At 44.7% G+C, this 19,232-nt stretch overlaps 2 protein-coding genes across 4 annotated transcripts in view; one reads left to right on the forward strand and one right to left on the reverse strand.

Annotated features, from left to right (window-relative positions):
• THSD1 (thrombospondin type 1 domain containing 1) overlaps positions 1–8,202 on the forward strand; it is a 28,741-nt gene extending 20,539 nt beyond the window's left edge. For all 3 annotated transcript variants that reach the window (XM_085215931.1, XM_085215930.1, XM_003203302.5), the window contains exon 5: positions 3,174–8,202. In XM_085215931.1, the coding sequence (XP_085072057.1) occupies positions 3,174–4,549 (1,376 nt within the window). In that variant the 3' untranslated portion in view covers positions 4,550–8,202. The remainder of the gene's footprint in view (positions 1–3,173) is intronic.
• LOC100540786 (fibrinogen-like protein 1) lies at positions 7,949–18,043 on the reverse strand. The gene is made up of 8 exons (XM_031557840.2): positions 17,696–18,043; positions 16,107–16,188; positions 14,577–14,787; positions 13,379–13,538; positions 12,156–12,253; positions 11,989–12,077; positions 10,528–10,718; positions 7,949–9,525 (listed from the first exon to the last, which is right to left on the reverse strand). Exons 2-8 carry the CDS (start codon positions 16,176–16,178, stop codon positions 9,336–9,338), a joined length of 1,011 nt encoding a protein of 336 aa, XP_031413700.1. The 5' UTR covers positions 16,179–16,188; positions 17,696–18,043; the 3' UTR covers positions 7,949–9,335.
• Positions 18,044–19,232: the final 1,189 nt, after the last annotated feature.

Below are 19,232 nucleotides of genomic sequence, written 5' to 3' on the forward strand. Positions count from 1 at the left end.
TGGTTGAGTCACCATCCCTGAATGGTTTAAAAACCATTTGGATGTGGTGCTCAGGGACATGATTTCGCGGAGAGCTGTTAGAGTTAGGGTAGTATGGTTAGGTTGTGGTTGGACTTGATCACTAAGGTCTTTTCCGACCAGAGCAATTCTATGATTCCATATCTGGTACAATATCTCAAAGACTGTAGGCAATGGAAATCTATTATAAAGGTAATTCTTTGGCTTGCAACTGGAGGAATTATTTATTTTTTAAGTCCTTTGGAACAGGCGTGGAAAAATCTACTGCCACAATGAAGTTATCTGTGAAAGAGCTGGAGATGTATGTAATACATAAAATGTGCAGTATGCTGGGATTCATGAATCTGCAGTAGTGGGTGCTGGGAAGTTCTCCAGTGCCACCTGCACAGGACCTCGTGGTTTTAACCAAGTATGGAATTCTGCCATATTTCTGTTTCTTGTGCTGCTTGATAATTAACTTTCAAATTGTCTCTGCTTTGATGGGAGAGATTGGAGGTCTCTCTGCTCAGAACCTGGCTGATGTAGAAGATACAATGTCCTCATGTCCCATGGGTGCCACTGCCCGACAGGGATGGGCAAAGGGGGGCTCACAGGGCCATGCAAGCTCCTGGGCTCTTAGGCTATCATTTAACAGATTACAGCTATAAACTATGTATCTCTGTGCTATTATAAAGCCAGCAGTGCCTTACTGCTTGCCTTAGCTGCTTCCATGCCACTTAATCCCTTCTGCTGGCAAAAATATAGTATGGAGAACTGGAGTGGATCCAGCTAAAAAGTGGGTAGTCTGGGGTTTTTGTGAAGTTGCATAGCACATAGACATTGCAATGCTGAAGATGGAAGAACGGCAGAGGGGGAAAACATGTAGCCACAGCAGGAAAATGCAGGACTGCTCTTTCGATGGGAGCATTGGCTTGAACCAGCTTCAGAAAGTTTGTTGAACATTACTATATTGTTTCTAGAAGGTAAGAAATAAATGCATTGTGGAGCACTGTAAGAAATGGTGTTGAGCAAAAGGTCAGGTGAAAGGAAAAGGAAAATATTAAAATATAAATATCATTACAAATGATATTCCATCTAGCCAGGTTTTGCATTTTGTCAGTCTTCATTTTAGGAGTTTGTTGTTAAGTTTTCTGATGTTTTTAATCACCAGATAAGGCTGGCTCTGTGGATTTTCTTATATTGTAAAGCTGCAAGCGTACACAGAGGGGAACAACTCAGAGGGGTGCAGTTTGAAGCTAATGGCCTGCTCTAGGGGCAGTCACCTTCTCTGTGCCGATCTCCTTCAGACTGCTGAGGGCAGTAGTGACACCAGGGGCTAGCTTGTCTTCTAAAGTTGTCTGATCTCAGCCTGGGATCGTCCCTCACGCTCCCTCGGCTGCCCACACCTGCCCAGTTATTCCAGCATGACCGTGTCTGCAGTCAGCAGTCCAGCAGGTGGAGCAAATGGCTGAATAAGTGGAGAGAGAAGCAAACTCTGGTAGCTTAATCCTGTGTCAAACGTCACTATCTGTTAGTTGCATAATCCAAACGTTATAGCACAATGCACATCACAGATAGAAAACAGAGTATTTAGAAACTGAGCAAAGTGAAACTGAGAAATGGATGAGCAATAGATGAATTACTCTGCACGAGTGCTAATGACCAGGTCAAATGCAGGTCCTGCCTTCTCTGCTGGGATCAGAACAGCAGTGCTCTGTGCCCTGGGTGTGGTGGTGCTGGGCTGAATGTAGGTTTTAGGGATCCTCAGAAACATTCAACAGGCAGTTCTGTTGTTCCTTGTGCTGATATTGAGCTCTCAGTGTGGTATGAAGATCAAAGTTTAGTTCACAGCAGGATTTTTCAAAGGTTTTGGGGCTGCCATTGCAGCTCTGAGTCAAAGAAATGGGCCTCCAGCACCCAGCACCCTGCACATCCATTATTGTAGCAGCCTGAGACCTGTTTGCCTGTGCATTTGTACATCTTGCACACTTAATAGCTCACTGCTGAATGAGCATTTTTCTGGGTTTTAGGCAGTACATTCAGACTGGTGTCTGCCTCTCATTATTCTGCACACATTTTGCATGGTGGACAGTCACTGCGAGGCAGGCACGGCCAGATTTACAATAGACTGTCCATGGCTTTGATGCAAGGCTCTGGGTCCTGGATCAAACTAGAAACTGGGGCAAAGCTTTAAGTGGTTCAGTCTGTGCTCACAGCTTCATGGCCAGCTCTTGACCACCACAACTGAGCAGCTTTGTCCTCCAGCAGCATTTTCATGGCCTTATGAAGATGTTTGGCTGTAAGGAATTAGGAAATGAATGCTGTCTGGTATTAAAATTAGCTGCTGGAACAGCTTACATGCTTTCAGTTATGCTGTTTTCTGCTTGGGGATGCCACTGAAATGCTGGAGACCTTGTCCAAGAGTTACTGCTCTCTCAGTGGTTTAGTGTGTAACCTTCAGGAAGGAGGTTTAAATGCTATGGAAATCTTTGAGATGTTCATATTTCCAGTTAGCAGAATATTCTTCACTTTTTGAAGGTCCATCTCCAGTTCACAGCAGAAGTTTTAATGCCAGTATGGCCGTGGCAGCAGAGCAATGGAACCTCATTTAGGAACCTGCCGTGTAGGAGGAAGGCTTTGTCTTGTGTGGTTGACAACACTGGGAAGTGGAAGAAGCACCTGCAGAGGACTGCTCCGTAAAGTGACACTTCCACTGTTAGTGCTGTCTCTCTTCAAACTGCAGGGCTCACAAGTTGATAATTTTCACACCCTTAAGTCACCCTAAAAATAATGTTAAAGTGATACCTGTACTACTCTCCTGTTATTTTTACTCCATTGCATTACTTTTCACCAGGGCATCTTGATGTACTTTATAAAAGAGGGCAAGTATTATCATCCTGTTCTACACTTATTTAGGAGTGTCTTATGGAAAGAGCAGAACAGGCAAAGGTGACAATTACATTTGAATGATCTATGGGTCCCTTGATTTAAAGTAAGTAGATCTGTTCCTGCCAGTTTGAAGTGAGCCGTACTAAGTCATCTGCAGTGAGCAAATTGTACAGGCAGACCACTTACTGTACTGTATTAATTAGTGACTCTATTGAAGTATCCATTCTAAAATACCAAATTCTGTTGACAAATGTAACTCTGGTGACAGACTGTGCTCTTTGTTACAGCTTTCAAGCCTCCCACCCCACCTTCTGTCCAGCCAGGAGAGGACCAGAAAGCAAACAACATAGTCACCATCACAGGTATCTCCTTGTGCCTGTTCATCATCTTTGCCACTGTTCTCATCACCCTGTGGAGAAAGCTCTGCAGAGCTCAGAAGTGCAGCACGGCCATGCGTCGGAATTCCGTCCATTCCCCTGGCTTCCGAAAAAACTCTGATGAGGAGAACATTTGCCAGGGCAACAAGCAGCGGGACAGCTTCACCGAAGTAGGGGATGCCCCTGTTAACATTCCTCTGACCTACAGGCGAAGCCTTCAGTTTGCCCAAGAAGACGATGCCTCTGGAAGTGAGAACTTTCAGCCAAACGCCCAAAAAATAATCCCTCCGATATTCAGCTATCGCCTCGCACAGCAGCAGCTGAAAGAGATGAAGAAGAAGGGCTTGACTGAGACCACTAAGGTGTACCATGTCTCTCAGAATCCCCTCACGGACACGGTTGTTGGTGCCACCACAATGCTTCCCCTGAGTGCAGAAACCCAAGAGGAGGGAGCGGCCAACAAATTTAGGATCAAATCTCCATTTCTGGACCAGCCAGCCAGTCAGCCCAAATTCCTAGGAGAAGGCTGTAACCCAAGGCTGGATTTTCCATTCTCCCAGGCCAGTGCTGCAATGAGCCCCACCCAGACCTTAACAAGAAGAGCTCATTTCAAACACCCGGATAACAGAGGGGAGTTGTCCGAGAGGGGCTGCCACAGAAACTCTCAGTTTAGAAGAACAGCCAGCTTTCACGAAACGAAGAAGGCCAGGCCTTTCAGAGAGAGAAGCATGTCCACCCTCACTCCTCGTCAGACTCCTCTGTATACCTCCAGGACCAGGATGTGGGACCAGGGCTTGGAAGACAGGACACGGCCAAAACTGAGGAACACAAACCCAACCTCTGAAAAGCTGGATCAACCCCACGGCGCTGCGCCGATGTGTGAACCGCAGGGCCAAGGCACGAGGGGCCACCACAGGGCGTGTCCACCTGTGAAGAAACTGGATCTGATCGCTGATCGACAACATGCCAGTCAGGACAGGGCCCCTGAAAAGCCTGAGCCCAGCAGGAGTAAGCGGGGCTCTTCACCTAACCCCAAAGGTGCCTGGCGGAAGGAAACGAGCTCCGCTGGCAAAGAGAGTTACCAGAGAGGCCTCACTGTAAGCCCTGCCCAGTACCGAAAGGACAAGTGCCAGAGCTTCCCTGTGGACCCTGAATTTGCTTTCTACGATAATACTACCTTTGGCTTAACGGAGGCAGAGCAGCAAATGATCGATCTCCCTGGGTATTTTGGCTCAAACGAAGAGGACGAAAGAAGTACTTTAAGTATTGAGAAGCTTGTGATCTGAGGGACTCAGTGCAACCTCTTAGGAGGGGTATGTGTGGGAGCGGGTCTGCAACATCTGCTGGATTCTGCTGAGAGGAGCAGTGGGAATTATATTTTTCCGCTTGGAGAAGGAGGGAAATCCCAAAGTCTGACTTGCAGGAACACATTCCTATATAATTACTAGAAAGTACTTTCATATAATTATTTTTTGTATGTGTGTGTCTAAAAATACGTGCATGATACCCTGGAAAGCTCGTATTAGTGAAGGCGTGACACAGGAGTAATCCACTGGGTTTTGTTGCATAAAGCAGTCACCTTTCATGCTTCAGACATCATGAATACCATTGATCTAGACATTTTCGTCTCGTGAAGACCTTCTACTAGTAGATGATGATGTCCTAAGAAATCCGTTGTCCAAACATCTGTCCTAATTAGTGAATCATTTCCTATTTAGGAAACACAAACCCCAAGCTGTGAGCAATTTCCATCATTTTTTGTGGTCATTATTGAGCTGTGTTGATTGGCTGTAATTGCTGAAACATATCATGTATTGATACTTTGCTGGTTGGGTGAAAGTGCAAGCAGTGCATACTGCACATTTGGAGAGAAAATGGAGGGGGTATTTTTCGTCATTCAGTGCTTTGATATTTCTCTTTCTACCAATATTTGTAGCAAGAAAATACAGTGATGTGCAGATATTTGCAGGAGATAGTAGAAAAGAGCATGCTGGTGGGAGGGGCAAAGAAAATTATTAAATTGTATCCCTCAGAAACCTTAGTGGAGTGTTTGAATAGCCACAGTGGGCAGTGGGAGCAGTCTGACCACCCACCCATCTTGTGATCATCATTGCCTTTATTGAGCAGTTTATTTTCTGTGTCAATTAATTGACAACAATACTACTACAGCAAGTTCAAAATAAATTATGGACAAACCCAGTGAAGAACACATTTGTTTGGTGAATACCTGGTTTCCAAATCAAAAGGAAAAAGGCTTGACAACATCTGTCGATTCCCAGAGAACCTGGAGGTGAAATTGCAAAAGTTACATTGGTGTTTTCTTTTTCATGCTTTAAAATCAGGAATTATAAATTGTGATTACACAGTGCTGCAGGAATTCAGAGCTGGGTTGAAACCCTGACTGACAGCAGAGACAAAGCTTGGGCCAGCGAGAATGACTCAGGGTGTTTTCTTGGCGTTTGTTGGAGCAGCCTCCTCTTCAGAGTCTGCAGGGACAAGGGGAGTGCTGCTGGGCGCAAGCAAGGAAAGAAAAGATGCTGGCAGCAGAGGATGGGATGAGAGAAGGTGGGTTCAGGCAGAGAACTGTCAGTCTTCAAACACCCCCATAAGCAGCCTGATCTGTATGGCAGGGCTCACTGTGCTGGGAGGAAGCGGGATGTCAGCGTTTGGCCGCTGGAGTTGGGCTCTACAGCTAAAGGAACATTTTGCAGCTGCTGCTGGAGCTTGGGGCCTGAGTGTCAGGGTACTGAGTGCAGCCTCTTCCCAGAGCTGCTCCAGCACAGCAACGTGTTCCCATCAACTGTCAGCTCAGTGTGCTGCTTACAGCAATTCAGAACATGTCCGCGCTTGAGGACCAATCCAAAGCTAATCAAATGTAACTGGTCTTTAAATTGACTTAAATGAGCTGGAAACTAGACCTCTAGAGCAATTACCTCTTAGCTCACTTACCACCCCTGTGCTAAGGTAAACTTGGCTGTGCGAAGCGCATTTGCCCTGAAGCAGTGATCTGTCAGCTTCAGAACTACAGCGCTGCAAGATGTATTTACAGTCTTGTAAGGCAGGAGACCCTGGAGAAATGGATGATCAAATGTACTGCACAAAATCAGTCAGGAAGCCTTAATAAAACCTTCAGTGGGAGGTATTTGAGCTTGACAGTAGTCCTCAGATCAAACTAGTACTTGTCTAGTGCCATTTTGTGGTATTTATTAAGATTAAAAGGATTCTGAAACACTCAGTAGGGTTTGCTTTAGGTGCTGTGGGGTCCTGCCCAAAGCCTTGCGATCTTGTGTCTCCAAGGGGCTCCCAGCACAAGAAAGAGGCAGCCCTGCTCTAAGCCAGCTGCTGCTTTCATAGAATCATAGAATGGCTTGGATTGGAAGGGAACTCAAGGATCACTAAGTTCCAACAGGCCTGCCACAGGCAGAGCTGCCAGCCACTAGACCAAGTACTAGATCAAGTTGCCCAGGGCCCCAACCAACCTGGCCTTAAAGCTTTCTGCAGCCTCTTCTCAACATCAGACTCCCCCCGGTGACTTTAGTGCATGAGGTGGACATCACCAATCTAAAGCACCAGTGAATGAATCAGACTCCCTTCCATCCCAGGCCAACAGATCTTGACCCCATTTTCTGTCTGAGAAAAGCAGCAAAATACCGGTGCACACTGAAGGCAGTCCAACTATAATGGCTTTGGATAATGGACTCCTGAGGCTTTATGGCTATTGGAGGGTTGGACTGGGTAACAGCTGTCTGAGTATGCCCTGTTGACTGCTTCTGCTTGGTTGTTTGGCATTAGATGGGTTATTGGCTGCTCAGCGATCTGTCAAACCACTGGTGCTGGCCCTTTGGTAGTGTTGCTGATTTCCAGCATGCAGAGTTGAGTTTCACCAGTTGACTCTTTACTCTGCTTCCCTAGACCTGAAGAATGAAGACTGAGCATCATATGCCTGCCAGAAGGCCTTAATAAAACCTGAATTTGTTCACATTTCTCTGTGTCTTCTGCCTAAACAAAAATCGTCCTTCCTGCTCTTGGTACCACACCACCGGCTGCCTCATTATACGACATGCAAAGGGATTTCTTATGTTCTCAACATACAGTTAAAGCTTTGCACTGATTTTAGCATTGTAAAATGCAGAAGGGATCAGTTGAGGAGTTGGAACAGATGATCTTTAAGGGTCAAACCATTCTATGATTCCATGATTCCATAAAGTGAAATACTAAGTGCTGGTTGTTAGCAGGTCTTTCTTCACAAGGGCAAGCTCACTGCAGACATACAGGTGCAGGTTTTTCCATGTGGGCCCACACCAGTTCTTGGGAAGAGAGCAGTGATGTTGTCTCATCAAGGCATGGACTTCAGGAGAACGGCTCCCTGGAGCACCAACCCATTGCACACTGGCATTCACTTTTGCAGTCATTGGGGTGTCTAGAACAAGTGAGAACAGGATTTACCTCCTGAAAAAGCAGGGGAATCAAACCAAATTATACACTGACTATTCATATGTCTCTGCATTGTCTCCAGGACAGCCTGAGACACAAAAATTAAATTTACTTTGCAGAGCCCTCTGAACTACCCAGGACAGAAGGTACTTAAGTGCCAGAGATAACAAAATAATGAAATTCCTGCATTATGTGCTTTCTCATCCAAACTTCTGTTCAAATTTCTACTGTTTAAAAATAGATACAAAGTGTTAAGTGCTACTCAGATGGTTTTATTTCACACTTATGGCTATATAATACAAATTATAACGTGTATTGTTCTAAAAGCAAATAAATGAAAAACAACCTGTTTAAAAAAAATTGCAATTCAGAAAAAACAAAAAGGCTCATCCTACAACACGGTAGTTAAGTGATGTGCATCAAGTTGATAATACTGTTCATTTTGACTTGTTGTTCTCAACAACTTGTGGAAAATAAATTTTCAGTATTCCGTTTCTTTCAGTCATTTATGCTCTTTTATTTCAGTCAGATTAGATAATGAATGCACTGTGCCTTGTGTTTCAATCCCTTTCTGCATTCTAATTCCCCTTCGCTAAAGAAAAAGTCTTACAATAGGTTTGGTGAGGCAGTGGCACAGGTTGCCCAGAGAGGTGGTGGATGCCCCATCCCTGGAGACACCCAAGGTCAGGCTGGATGGAGCTCTGAGCACCTGATGGAGCTGTAGGTGTCCCTGTTCATTGCAGCAGAATTGGGCCAGATGGCCATTGGGGGTCCCTTCCAACTCTAACAATTCCATGATTCAATAATTCTAAAGTGGTCTGGTAAATTACATGAGAACATAGAGATGGATCACGATTGCATTTTATGAATTCCCAAGGGTATCTGTTCTAATCTTAAATTTAGTAAAATCTGCCTAATTTAAATCTGAGACTTAAATATAGTTACCAGCATTGTCTATGATTGCATTAGCACGCCCCAGTATGCTGTAGAAGTGGCTCTGCAGAGCACAGCTGGGGGTAGTGAAATGCAGCATCAACACTGCCCATGCTGTGGGGGCTTACTTTGAAGTACTCTTACTTGAAAGTAGTCAGGTTGCTTACTAGCTGTTGGAGCACATCCATCTTCTGGCTTGGTTTCACATTCTAGGTATGTTCTGAAACTAAAGTGTAGCAATTGGTGACCATAGAGAGTTGCTTAAAAACATGCTGCTAATCCAAATGAAAGCACTAATGAGGGCACACCAGATGAAGTCCAATTCCTTATCACCTCATTGTTTCTGTTACCGTGTTCTCAGGCACTGATCATCACAATCAAGATGAGAAAGACCTACCCTTGAGGAGTACAGGTAGCTAAAAGAATGTGCTTGATCATTCAAGATCCAGAGAGCTTTTCAGAAGACTGCAGACTCTGCAGTGAAGTCCCAAAAACTGCTGAGAAAGGAAGCTGTGGTTCTTCTGTACATTTTTCATTAGATTGTTGGCTGGCTGTGCTCAAACAACTCGCAACTCAGCTAGTGGAAACAGCTGCAACTACAGTTACCACAGTGCAGTTTTGACAATTGGCAGCAGCAGCAAGCTGGCTGTTAATTTACAAAACTCTTTTCATCCTGTACTTTTTCACTTTTTAAAGCAGCAGATTTCAGCTGCCCTGTCCATCCTCACCATCTCCACTCTCACTGTCAACAAAGAACGGAGACCTGATTTTCATGGCCGAGAATTTGAGCGAGTACCACGTCCCGTGCCACGTAGACCAAACAATGCCATTGTCATGGGATCCGTTGTACCTTCCTGTTTTGTAGTAACGTCCATTGAGGTTTACAGCGTGGCACCTTGGAACAACGTAAGGGAGGGAAAAAGATTATGTTTAGCCTGGGAAGACGTTATGTTATTATAACAAGGTACAACTTTCACACAGCATATGTTTGGAAATACCGGGGGTGGGATTCACTGACAGGTTCAGACACTGGAGACATCTGTGATAAACTAGACATCTGATATCCTACTAACTACCTATGGAGAACTGGTTAATGCAGTCAGTGGAGCCAAGAGAAGTATGTGGGTCATCCTAAAGTAAACACCTACTCTGGTCAGATTACACAACCTGCTGGCTGCTTTGAATGTACTGACCAGGGACATGATTCATTTCCCTGAACACAGAGAGGTTTGTGGTATGCTTCAGCTCAAGTATAGGTAACTATGTTTTAACACCTAAAAATGCAAATGTCTTTTAATCAGGTTGAACTTAGCTATTGATGTACACTTTTGTAGCCCCACTGACTTCAATCTGTACGCAATGGGGGCTTACACTAACCAAAAAAAGAGGTTTGTCTTGCACTAAAGTGTAGAAAAACTCCTGATGGTGGGATGTCTATGCTCCTGAGGCTGGTGAACCCTATCTGCTTTTTGGGGGCATACCCAAATGGAAAACACATCACCAGGAAGAGTAAGGAGTAGCTTGTTCTCTTTACAAATGCTATAAAAAACTTGTGCACACTTCCTCTTGCAGTGTCTATGACCATTTTCTTTCTTAGGATATAACCCAAAGCACTTCCAAGGAATTTTCAGTCAGGCTCCTCTTCCAAGTCATTCTCTCTATACTTTTATTCTGGCCCATTTTCTTAAAATGAATGCAACTGACCTGCTTGGCTTCATAACGAAAGTAGCAGATTATTTTCCTGTTGGTTTGAACATGTCAGATTTAGCTGTGCAAGGTGGCATGTGCCAAAAGCAACCTCCATCTGCTGCAAGGCAGGCAGGTCCTCTTGGCAGAACTGCCACCCACACCCTGTTCATACTTCCAAAGGCTGAATAGAATCAACTGTTTTCCATACCTGTTAAACCACCAACCACCACTGCTCTCCAATGCACAGTTGCCTGCCAGGAATCGATCGTGATCCTTGTCAGATGTGGTGAACTGCATTGCTCTGTGAGAGGCTGACCACTGATCTTCAAAACTGCTTCCACCAGACAGAGCATCACCAGCATTACCAGAGTAGGTGCCAAACCATAACCTGTAGTTGTCCTGCAACAGGATGTGAAATGTGTCTTTGATATCAGCTCTTATTTTTGAGATCAAATTTTCTCCATCCATTGTATCCCCTGTCAAATAAGTGGCTGTTGAAGTCACTGACTTCAAAAGTCAGTGACTTTTAGTCTTATGATTTACAGAATATCAGAATGGTTGAGGTAGAAAGAGGCATCTGGAGACCATCTGGTCCCTGCTCAAGCAGGCTCCCCAGGGCATGTTATGTGTGTCCAGACAGCTTTTGAACATCTTCAGGTAAGGAGACCCCACATACATTGTACCAGTAACTTGTACCAGTGCTCTGTCACCCATGCAGTAAGTTGTTTTTCCTTGTGTATTGATGGAGCTTCCCATGTTTCAGTTTCTGTCCACTGCCTCTCGTCCTATCGCTAGGAACCACTGAGAAGAGTTCACCCTATCCTCCTGGCACCCTCTCTCCAGGTATTTATACACATGGATAATTTCCCTCCCGAGCCTCCTCTTCTCTAAGCTGAGCAGGCCCAGCTCCCCCAGCCTTGCCTCATATGAGCAGTGCTCCAGTCTCTTCATCATTTTAGTAGCCCTTCTATTATACTAGCATCAACACAAAGGGCTTCAGGTTTTATTGATTTTCATGAATCATTTGATACACTATGCAACAAGCTGGAAAGCTCTGCCTGGCTCATTGATCACAAAACCTGTTGCAGGAAACTGTGCCAAGCAGATGTTTTCATAAACTGGTCATGGTTCAACTAGAACAAGTCCTGTAGCGTTTCCTCTCCTCTAAGACCTAGAAGTCATCTGATTTTTAGTTTAACGGACCTGTCCTCCTAGGAATTCTTGATAGAACTGTCTGTGTACAGCTAACAGTTCTGAGATGGATGATTACTTCTGTGATGTGGAGTTTTCCTGATATCATATTCCAATTCTATTTATAAAATAAAAAATAAAATAAAAAGAAAAAGAAAAGGAGAATGGTTATTTTCAAAACTTTTCATAAGAAAGCTCTAATTGCAAATGGAACATAGTGCATACATTTCTGGAGCAATGATGGAGGTGGGACTAGAACTGGTCCACGCAGGGTGTTTTGGGCTACTTACACATGGGATTCAGAGGTGCAGCCCCTGCATTGAGCAGTTTGCTGTCTAAAGCTAGAATGCAAACATGAAAATACAGTGATCTGCCTGTCCTTGGTCTTTCTCTGCCTGTGGCACTTAGTAGAGAATTAATGCTGAAGGCTGACACTGTGTGGTTAAAACAAGAAGTCATTGCTCTCTCCATTTCTTACCTGTTCATTGGTGAGCTGGAAGTTTTCATATACTGCATAACGTCTTTCCCCGTGCCAGTCCATCAGGTCAATCTTTAATGAGCTCTCTCCTAAGCACAAAGTGGACTCCTGTTAGATGAACTATCTCAGGCGAATTGGAAAAATCAACAGAGGGAGAATACTTGCACCTCTAGCAAGCAGGTCATAGATGTGGTCGTTGCCCAGCCAGTATTCATCATTCTTGCCCTGGAACTTCCCAAATCCCAGTTTGTAATCATTCCACTTCCTGCAGTAGATACAAATATGAATTTCAGCATATGGGGGCAACAAGTGTCAGTTGGTGATACTTGCAGTCTCAGATATATATAATAGTCTTGGATGAATAAAGTGATACAGTGAAGAATCTGAAAACAAGCAGAAGCTGCAAACAAAAGCTTCTGGATGAAGCTGGAAGGAAAATATCTGGATCTGCTTTGTGTTCCTGTTCCACTTAAACCTATTTTTAATTCACTGACCACTCTCACTTCTGTTTCTTTGCAAAGCCACTGCTAGTGGCAACTTATCCTTTAAAGACACACACTTATTTTTCACCAGAATCCTGTAGCTTTGTTGTTCTTAAGATAAATCTTACGTTATTACATTCTTCTAATCATTTCAGTAACTTAAAACCTCCTGTTATTTCTGTGCTGTCTTTGATATTCACATATACTTCCTGTGTACTGATATTTCAAATTTAATTAACCCTGTATTTATTCTCTCTCTCAGGTTGTTTGTGGGGATTTGAAATCTGCCTGACCTACTTACTAGTAAATGCTACTCCTTAGGATGTTTTTCACTGACATAAATTCATCTTTGCTAAGAGTTGAATCATCATGGCTAGATAGCTATCCTCCTTTGGGTAGGCTAGCATAGAGCCAGTTGATGTAGCTTTACAATGGGTTGCACTTGATTTAAGAGACACTACACATGCCCTAAAACTCTGTGTGCTATAATTAATCTTCATGGGGACATTTTTTTCCAGGTAAAAAACTTTTTTCCATAAGGGTCATCAAACACGGGAGCAGGTTAAGGGGCATTTGGATAGTCCTGTTCATAATGCACTTTAACTCCTGGTTAGCCCTGAGGAAGTCAGGCAGTCGGATGATCTTTATAGGCCCCTTCCAATTGAACTGCTTCATACAAACATGCATGCACATACACTCTCAAATGCAGACAGCCATGGAAAAGGTATTATAAATCCATCTTGAAAATGGCCTCCTGTTACCAATACACACCCACACACTGCCCTAATGCAAAGAGTTACCGTCATTATTACCTTGCATATCCTGCTTCCCAATCCTTGGGTTTTGCCACCTGGTGGGCACTGGGGGTCTCACTGAAGGTTCTGTTGATGGGACCTCAAGGCACCTACCTGTTGAAATTCTCTCTGCCATTAGTCCGTCGCTGGATTACAGTCCATCCACCGCCATCAGACATGTCACAGTACACCAGGAAAGGCTCTTGGTCTGCCCTGGGCCTGACTCGGTAGTAGCCACTTTTGGTCTTCTTCCTATTATACACTGCAGAACAATCTGGGCAGAATGGAATTGGTTTGTTACATGAGGGAACGCAAGGGGGTATGTCCAGCTAAGAGAGAGCATCGCTGAGAGAAATAGGACATGGACCCTTGGCCGGCTCTGCAAGGCCTGCAGAGACAAAGCAGACAGATCAGAAAGGTGTTAGGAATGCTGACTTCCAGAGCAGGGCTTTGGAGCCTTGGGAATCATTCCAAATATTCAGTGAGACAGGGACAGGTGCAGCTCAGGTGGGGCTAAAGCACGTGGAATGTGGGAGCAGGGCTGGCTCTGTCAGCAGGTGCCGTGCAGTGACCAGGGGATGGCATATGGGCAGTTGGCTGGGCCCAGCTGTTCTGCATAATTCAGACTCCCAGAACAATACAGATCCAGCTTCACTGCAAGTGGTACTTAATTTCCATGTGGAAACTTAACCTCAGCTGTACTTTGGACTGGATAAAGGCCTAAAATTTCTAAAGCTAGAGGGTGAGTTTGTGTGACTGTCCCCAGCAGGGATTCATACTTTTAGAGTAATGCCCATCAAGGATAAAATCATGGCCACAGACTATGATTCAAGTTATGACACTATTATCAAAGTGACAGCAAGAGAGAGCATGCCTGTGTATTACCACACAACAGAAGTGATGAAGAACAGGGATGCTGGTTTCTTTCAGACAGGTTGCAGTGCCTGCACCCCATCTTCTCCTATAGCACATGTCTAAAGCAGGTCCGATGGAAAAGAGCTGCAACATGCTTTTTCCTCTGCACTAGAGTCTCTGGGTGAAAACCTAGTTGCAGATAGCTGGGTGGTAGCTGGGTGATGGCTGCCTAAATCTGGGCCAGATGAATCCAGCCCCAGGGAAGCCTCCTAGCACCAAGCACAGTTTGCCCTTCTCCTTCCATGTACCTGACTGCATGTTAAAACACATTCCACTTTAACATTTTAAAAGCTCAATAAATTTTTAGCAGGAATAAAATGTGATACAAGAGACACTGCAAGAAGAACTAAACTTTTTTGCAGGCTGACATTTCCACATATACTAATGCAAAATGTACCTTGGTCATAGACTATCAAATTTCCACTAGTTGTAGGTAAAAGAGTCTCATGCTGCATGCTCCCGTTGCCTGAGAAGAGCCCACTTTTTGTCCTATGATAAGTGTTCTCCAGGATGTCCTTCAGCTGCAGTTCATATAAGTAAAGCAGATCTTGAAGATGTTTTAATCTTTGTCTCAATTTATTGTTGTCTAGGAGGCAAATATCATTTTCCTGTGGGGGGAAAAAAATAAATGAAAAGAAAGAACAAGAAACACACTTCAATCAGTGATAGGAACAGAGGGGCAGAGAGGGAATGAGTGCCTGTCTCCTCTTGACCTTGCTCTGCCTCTATGGATCAAGATGAATCTATGATGGCAGTCCCTCTCTAAGAAGTATGAGTCCTGCAGCATGGGCTGTTGATTTGCACCCAGTGAAAAGTGATTTCTTGCAGTGGTCTTTCCACTGATCTGAGCATTGCAGAATATCATCAGACATGTGGAAAATTACTTTGGACAAAAGTCATTCAGCTCATATAAGGAAATCAAAGGGAGTTTTGCGGACTATGAAACTGCTCAGGGTAATAAGAGCAGAAAATCCTTGCTCTTGCACTGCAGCCAGACTAAACCAGTGAGGTACAGAAACATCTTGTAAAACTGGAAGATAAAAGAGCCTGAAGAGCAGTGGGCCTACTGGGATAAGTGGAATAACTTCAGAGCTGCATTACTATAATCAAGACCAGAATCTGGCCCAAACTGGCTGAGGCTTTAAGCAACAACGTAGTCTGTGGCTGATGTTACTCCACTAGTTACATCAACAGAACAGAGCAAATTACCTTCCAAGACAGTCAAGAAAAGGTGTGCATAAGAACCAGCTGCTGGTTTTGCTCTGAGCAAGCTGGTTGGAGCAACACCAGAGCAGGCCCGATTCTAGGCATGAGAGAAACAAGCAGGACAGCAGATTGCCTTGTGTGCCAACACATGGTTGCCCAGCCACCTGCTTCTTTTCCTCCACTTGTTTGTTTTCCCCTGCAGAGGAGTATTGCCAGGTTGGAGCCACACAGGAACTTGCTGCAGACAGCTCTGGGCTCACCTCTGCCAAATCTGTACCTCTTTGAGCTGGCCCAAGAGTGATTTGCTCATCAGATGAAAACAGATTGCTTCAGACTATGTCTAGCTCCTCTTTCCCTGCTTCTTAAATTGCAGTGAGTAAAAAGAAGACAGTTTTCCCTGAGGAAATGGAATGGAGTATTTCTTTACTGGCCATAAAATCTCTTTTTTCTTCATCTTTTTTTTTTTTTTTTTTTCCCCTTGAAAGGGCTTTTTTGTTGTTTTTGCAATTATTAGCAATGTCAGTCCAGCCATGTGGAGGGTTGCCCAGCCCCTAATGCTGTGAAAATCTTGTTATCAGCAGCAAGAGTAACCTTCCCTTAGTTGTAAGCTCCTGCAGTCCCACATTGTCTGCAGGGGACACCTATCCCTATGTGACTGGAAATGGTAACCCATTGGCGTATCACAGAGAGGCTGTACAGACACTGGTTGAGGCATACGCACCGAAAACCTGGGTGCAGATGAGCCAAAGTTGACCAGAAGGAGCAGCAGCCACCAGGACATCAACACACTCATCTCTCATCACCTGAAAAGAAGCATTGACAGACTGCACTGTTTCTTAAGTTTCTCTCACAGCTTACCCCTTCTCCCCTACATCACAATCACATTTAACTCCCCGGTAAGTGCTGCAGGATTGGATATCTTTTCACAAAGAGTGGTGAGGCACTGGCACAGGCTGCCCAGGGAAAGTGGAGTCACTGTCCTTGAAGGTGTTCAAGAACTGTGTAGATGTGGCACTGAAGAACATAGTCAGTGGGCATGATGGGATGGGATGGTGGTTGGACTAGGTGATCTTAGTGGTCTTTTTCAACCTTAACAATTCTGTAATTCTATTCTATTTGCTAAGGAGGTAACTTGAAGCCATGGACAGGAAAGAATGGGACAAAAGGTGCGTGCAAGGGAGAAGCTGAAACATCAGTGCAGTGTGCTGACATGGAGGCCGAGGGTTTGGTCCAAGCTTCTGCTGCACTGGAGGAACAAAATCCCCATGTGATGCTCCAGCAGCTTCTGCCCCCTCTCTCTAGTGCTCACACACATGGGAAGTTACTCAGCATCTCACCAGAGTACTCCTTGTCAGAATAGATTGTCAAAACTACATAGTCCCTGTGCAGTTCTTTCTCCCCAGAGATAACAGGAATTTTGCCTCCCGGTTCAGTGAGCATATGGATTGCCATTCTGAGGTCCACAGAGCTGTCTATTAGTACAGGAGTTGCAGAGTGGGCACAGAGTGAGCACAGGATGGTTTTCAGTGGGGTTCTCAGTTTTTCAGAGGGGAAGTGGAAAAAAAACCTCTGCTGCTGTTCTGCCCCAGCACACAGACAGGGCTTTGGGCTGAGGCTCAGCTAGAAAAAAACACGTAAACAACCACCACTGGGAACATGCAGCTGAGTGCAAGCAAACAGTACAGATTGTTCATAGTGTGCCTGCATGGTGCACTTAAAAAAAAAAACAACAAAAAAAAAAAAACAAAAAAATCATAAAAGAATAAAACAAAATCTGAAAAATGGGATAAAGCAACTCCCCCTCTTCACATCTGGAAGTGCTGCAAAAAAGTTGGCTCCCCAGATCTACACTCCCAGGACTTGCTTTTCTTTAGCTGCGACTCTAGGAGCATCACTGCAGCAGCTGCATATAGAGCTGGCAAAGCTGCTGTGACAGGGAAGCTGCCTGAAACCAGGCCAAGGCAAACCAAGAGAACTGCCCTGTGGAAGTCACTGATAAGAGACATGCAGGTGTGAGCTCTGGCACGTGGCATTTTTTCAGATGACAGAGAAAAGAGTTCAGAGTTATAGAATGGTTCCCCCTGAGCCCAGGACTGCATGTACTTCTCCTTCCCGCTGCCCTGCAGCACACTGCCATTCTGGCACTGAGGTCAGGATCAGGCTCAGTGCAGAGAATGTGGGTGGAAGCAAAAAGCTAACAGGGAGGATGGATTGGAGCAATGTCTCCTGAAAAATAGACAGTGAAGTCTGGAAGGGAAAAAGGAAGTGATTCTGCCTATGCCTTTATCAACATATATTAAATCCACATACCTGCAACTCGCCTTTCCTTCAGACCTCCTCCTGATATGAATATCTCCCTTGAAAGTCAACTGCAAAATAAAGTGATCATAATCCTGGCTTTCTTTCTAAAGGCTGAGTAGATTTTCCTTTCCAGATGGCCCACATCAAGGGCTCAGAAAAATGCTTCACGGCATCAGGCAGCTCCACACAAAACACATGCAGTCTTACACTAACCCTGATGTATCTGTTGTTACCCAATACTGCTCTTACCCTGCTGCCTCACAGTTAGAATAAGGAACAGTTATGTTTCTATCAGTGCTGCTCTCCAAATGAGAGTGACTCTGCTGGTTGTGCACCATTACCCGCCTTATCTGACCATGGAGCTCAAACAAGACTGACTTGCTGAAGTGTTTATATGAATCACTCAGACTAACGCTCCCTGTGGGAGTTTTATCTCATATTTAATACGGCCGGGCTCATTTCAGTAAGCCCCACAAGGTGGAATGAATGCAGCTTTTGTGGTCAGTGTTTCTTTAGCTGTTTGATCTGGTTTATACGTAAAAAGCACAGTGCAGCCGTAATGCCGAAAGAGCTGAAAATTTGAAGCAAGAAGTGAATGCAGAGGTGTTGAGCAAGATTTGATATTCAGCTGAAATCTCAGAGGGTTTGCAGTTGTGTAACTCCTCAGAGCTGGATGATCGGATTTGCTAGTTAACACAAACAAGGACATTTGTGGAAGAGAGAAAAAAGCAAACAAATGAGTGCATCCAGTTGCATTATGGCCAAGGAATTACAGATTATTTTAAATACAGTAACAGGAATGCTCCATTTTACAGGGCTGAGGTCAGAGGAGGGGCTGTGGGGCCAAAAGACCAGGTATATAAGTAAGCCCCTCATAAACTTCTCTATTACCCTTCACTAAACAGAAATTTACAGCTCTTACAAAGTACAGCAGTGATGTTTATTTCTTAAAAATTCAATTTGTCTTCTTCATCAGAAACTGCTGACCCATCTCACCACAAAAGGGTTATGTAAGCAGTGCTCTTCTCACCACTTATTCACTACCCTTGTTTTGAGGCAGGCTTTTGAGGCTGTTTTGGATGCCCCTGAGCATGTGGGGTCTGTGTCTTTTTCCTTGGGCTGTGTCATTCAGCTCTTCTCTTGCTTTTATCCACGTTGTCCCTTTCTCAGCTTGAGCAAGTCAGACAGTGCTTGAGATGACACGCACCAAATTATGCTTTTGCCTACCTGGCCAGCATGCATGTCCCCTCAACCTATGGACGTATCTTGATTCTGGATAGAGAAGCACGATGAATCCAGTCAGCAGCAGCAGCATTAGTGCAGCATGGTCAGCCATAGGTGTTTACAGCGTCCCATGGGGCAGCCATCAGACCCCACATCTCCAACTCCTGCTGGTCCCTAGTAGATGGGGCAGTGGGGCTGTAAACCTGGTGGGGGAAAAACTCGTGCATGTATGTTAAGTGACTGCCACTTTGTAGGAGCAGAACTCAAAGTCCAACCCTTCCTCAGGGACCCCCAAACGCCTCTCAGAGCCCAGAGGCCTGAA

This window comes from Meleagris gallopavo, chromosome 1, assembly GCF_905368555.1.
Source record: "Meleagris gallopavo chromosome 1, MGAL_WU_HG_1.1, whole genome shotgun sequence".
Lineage (NCBI taxonomy): Eukaryota > Metazoa > Chordata > Aves > Galliformes > Phasianidae > Meleagris > Meleagris gallopavo.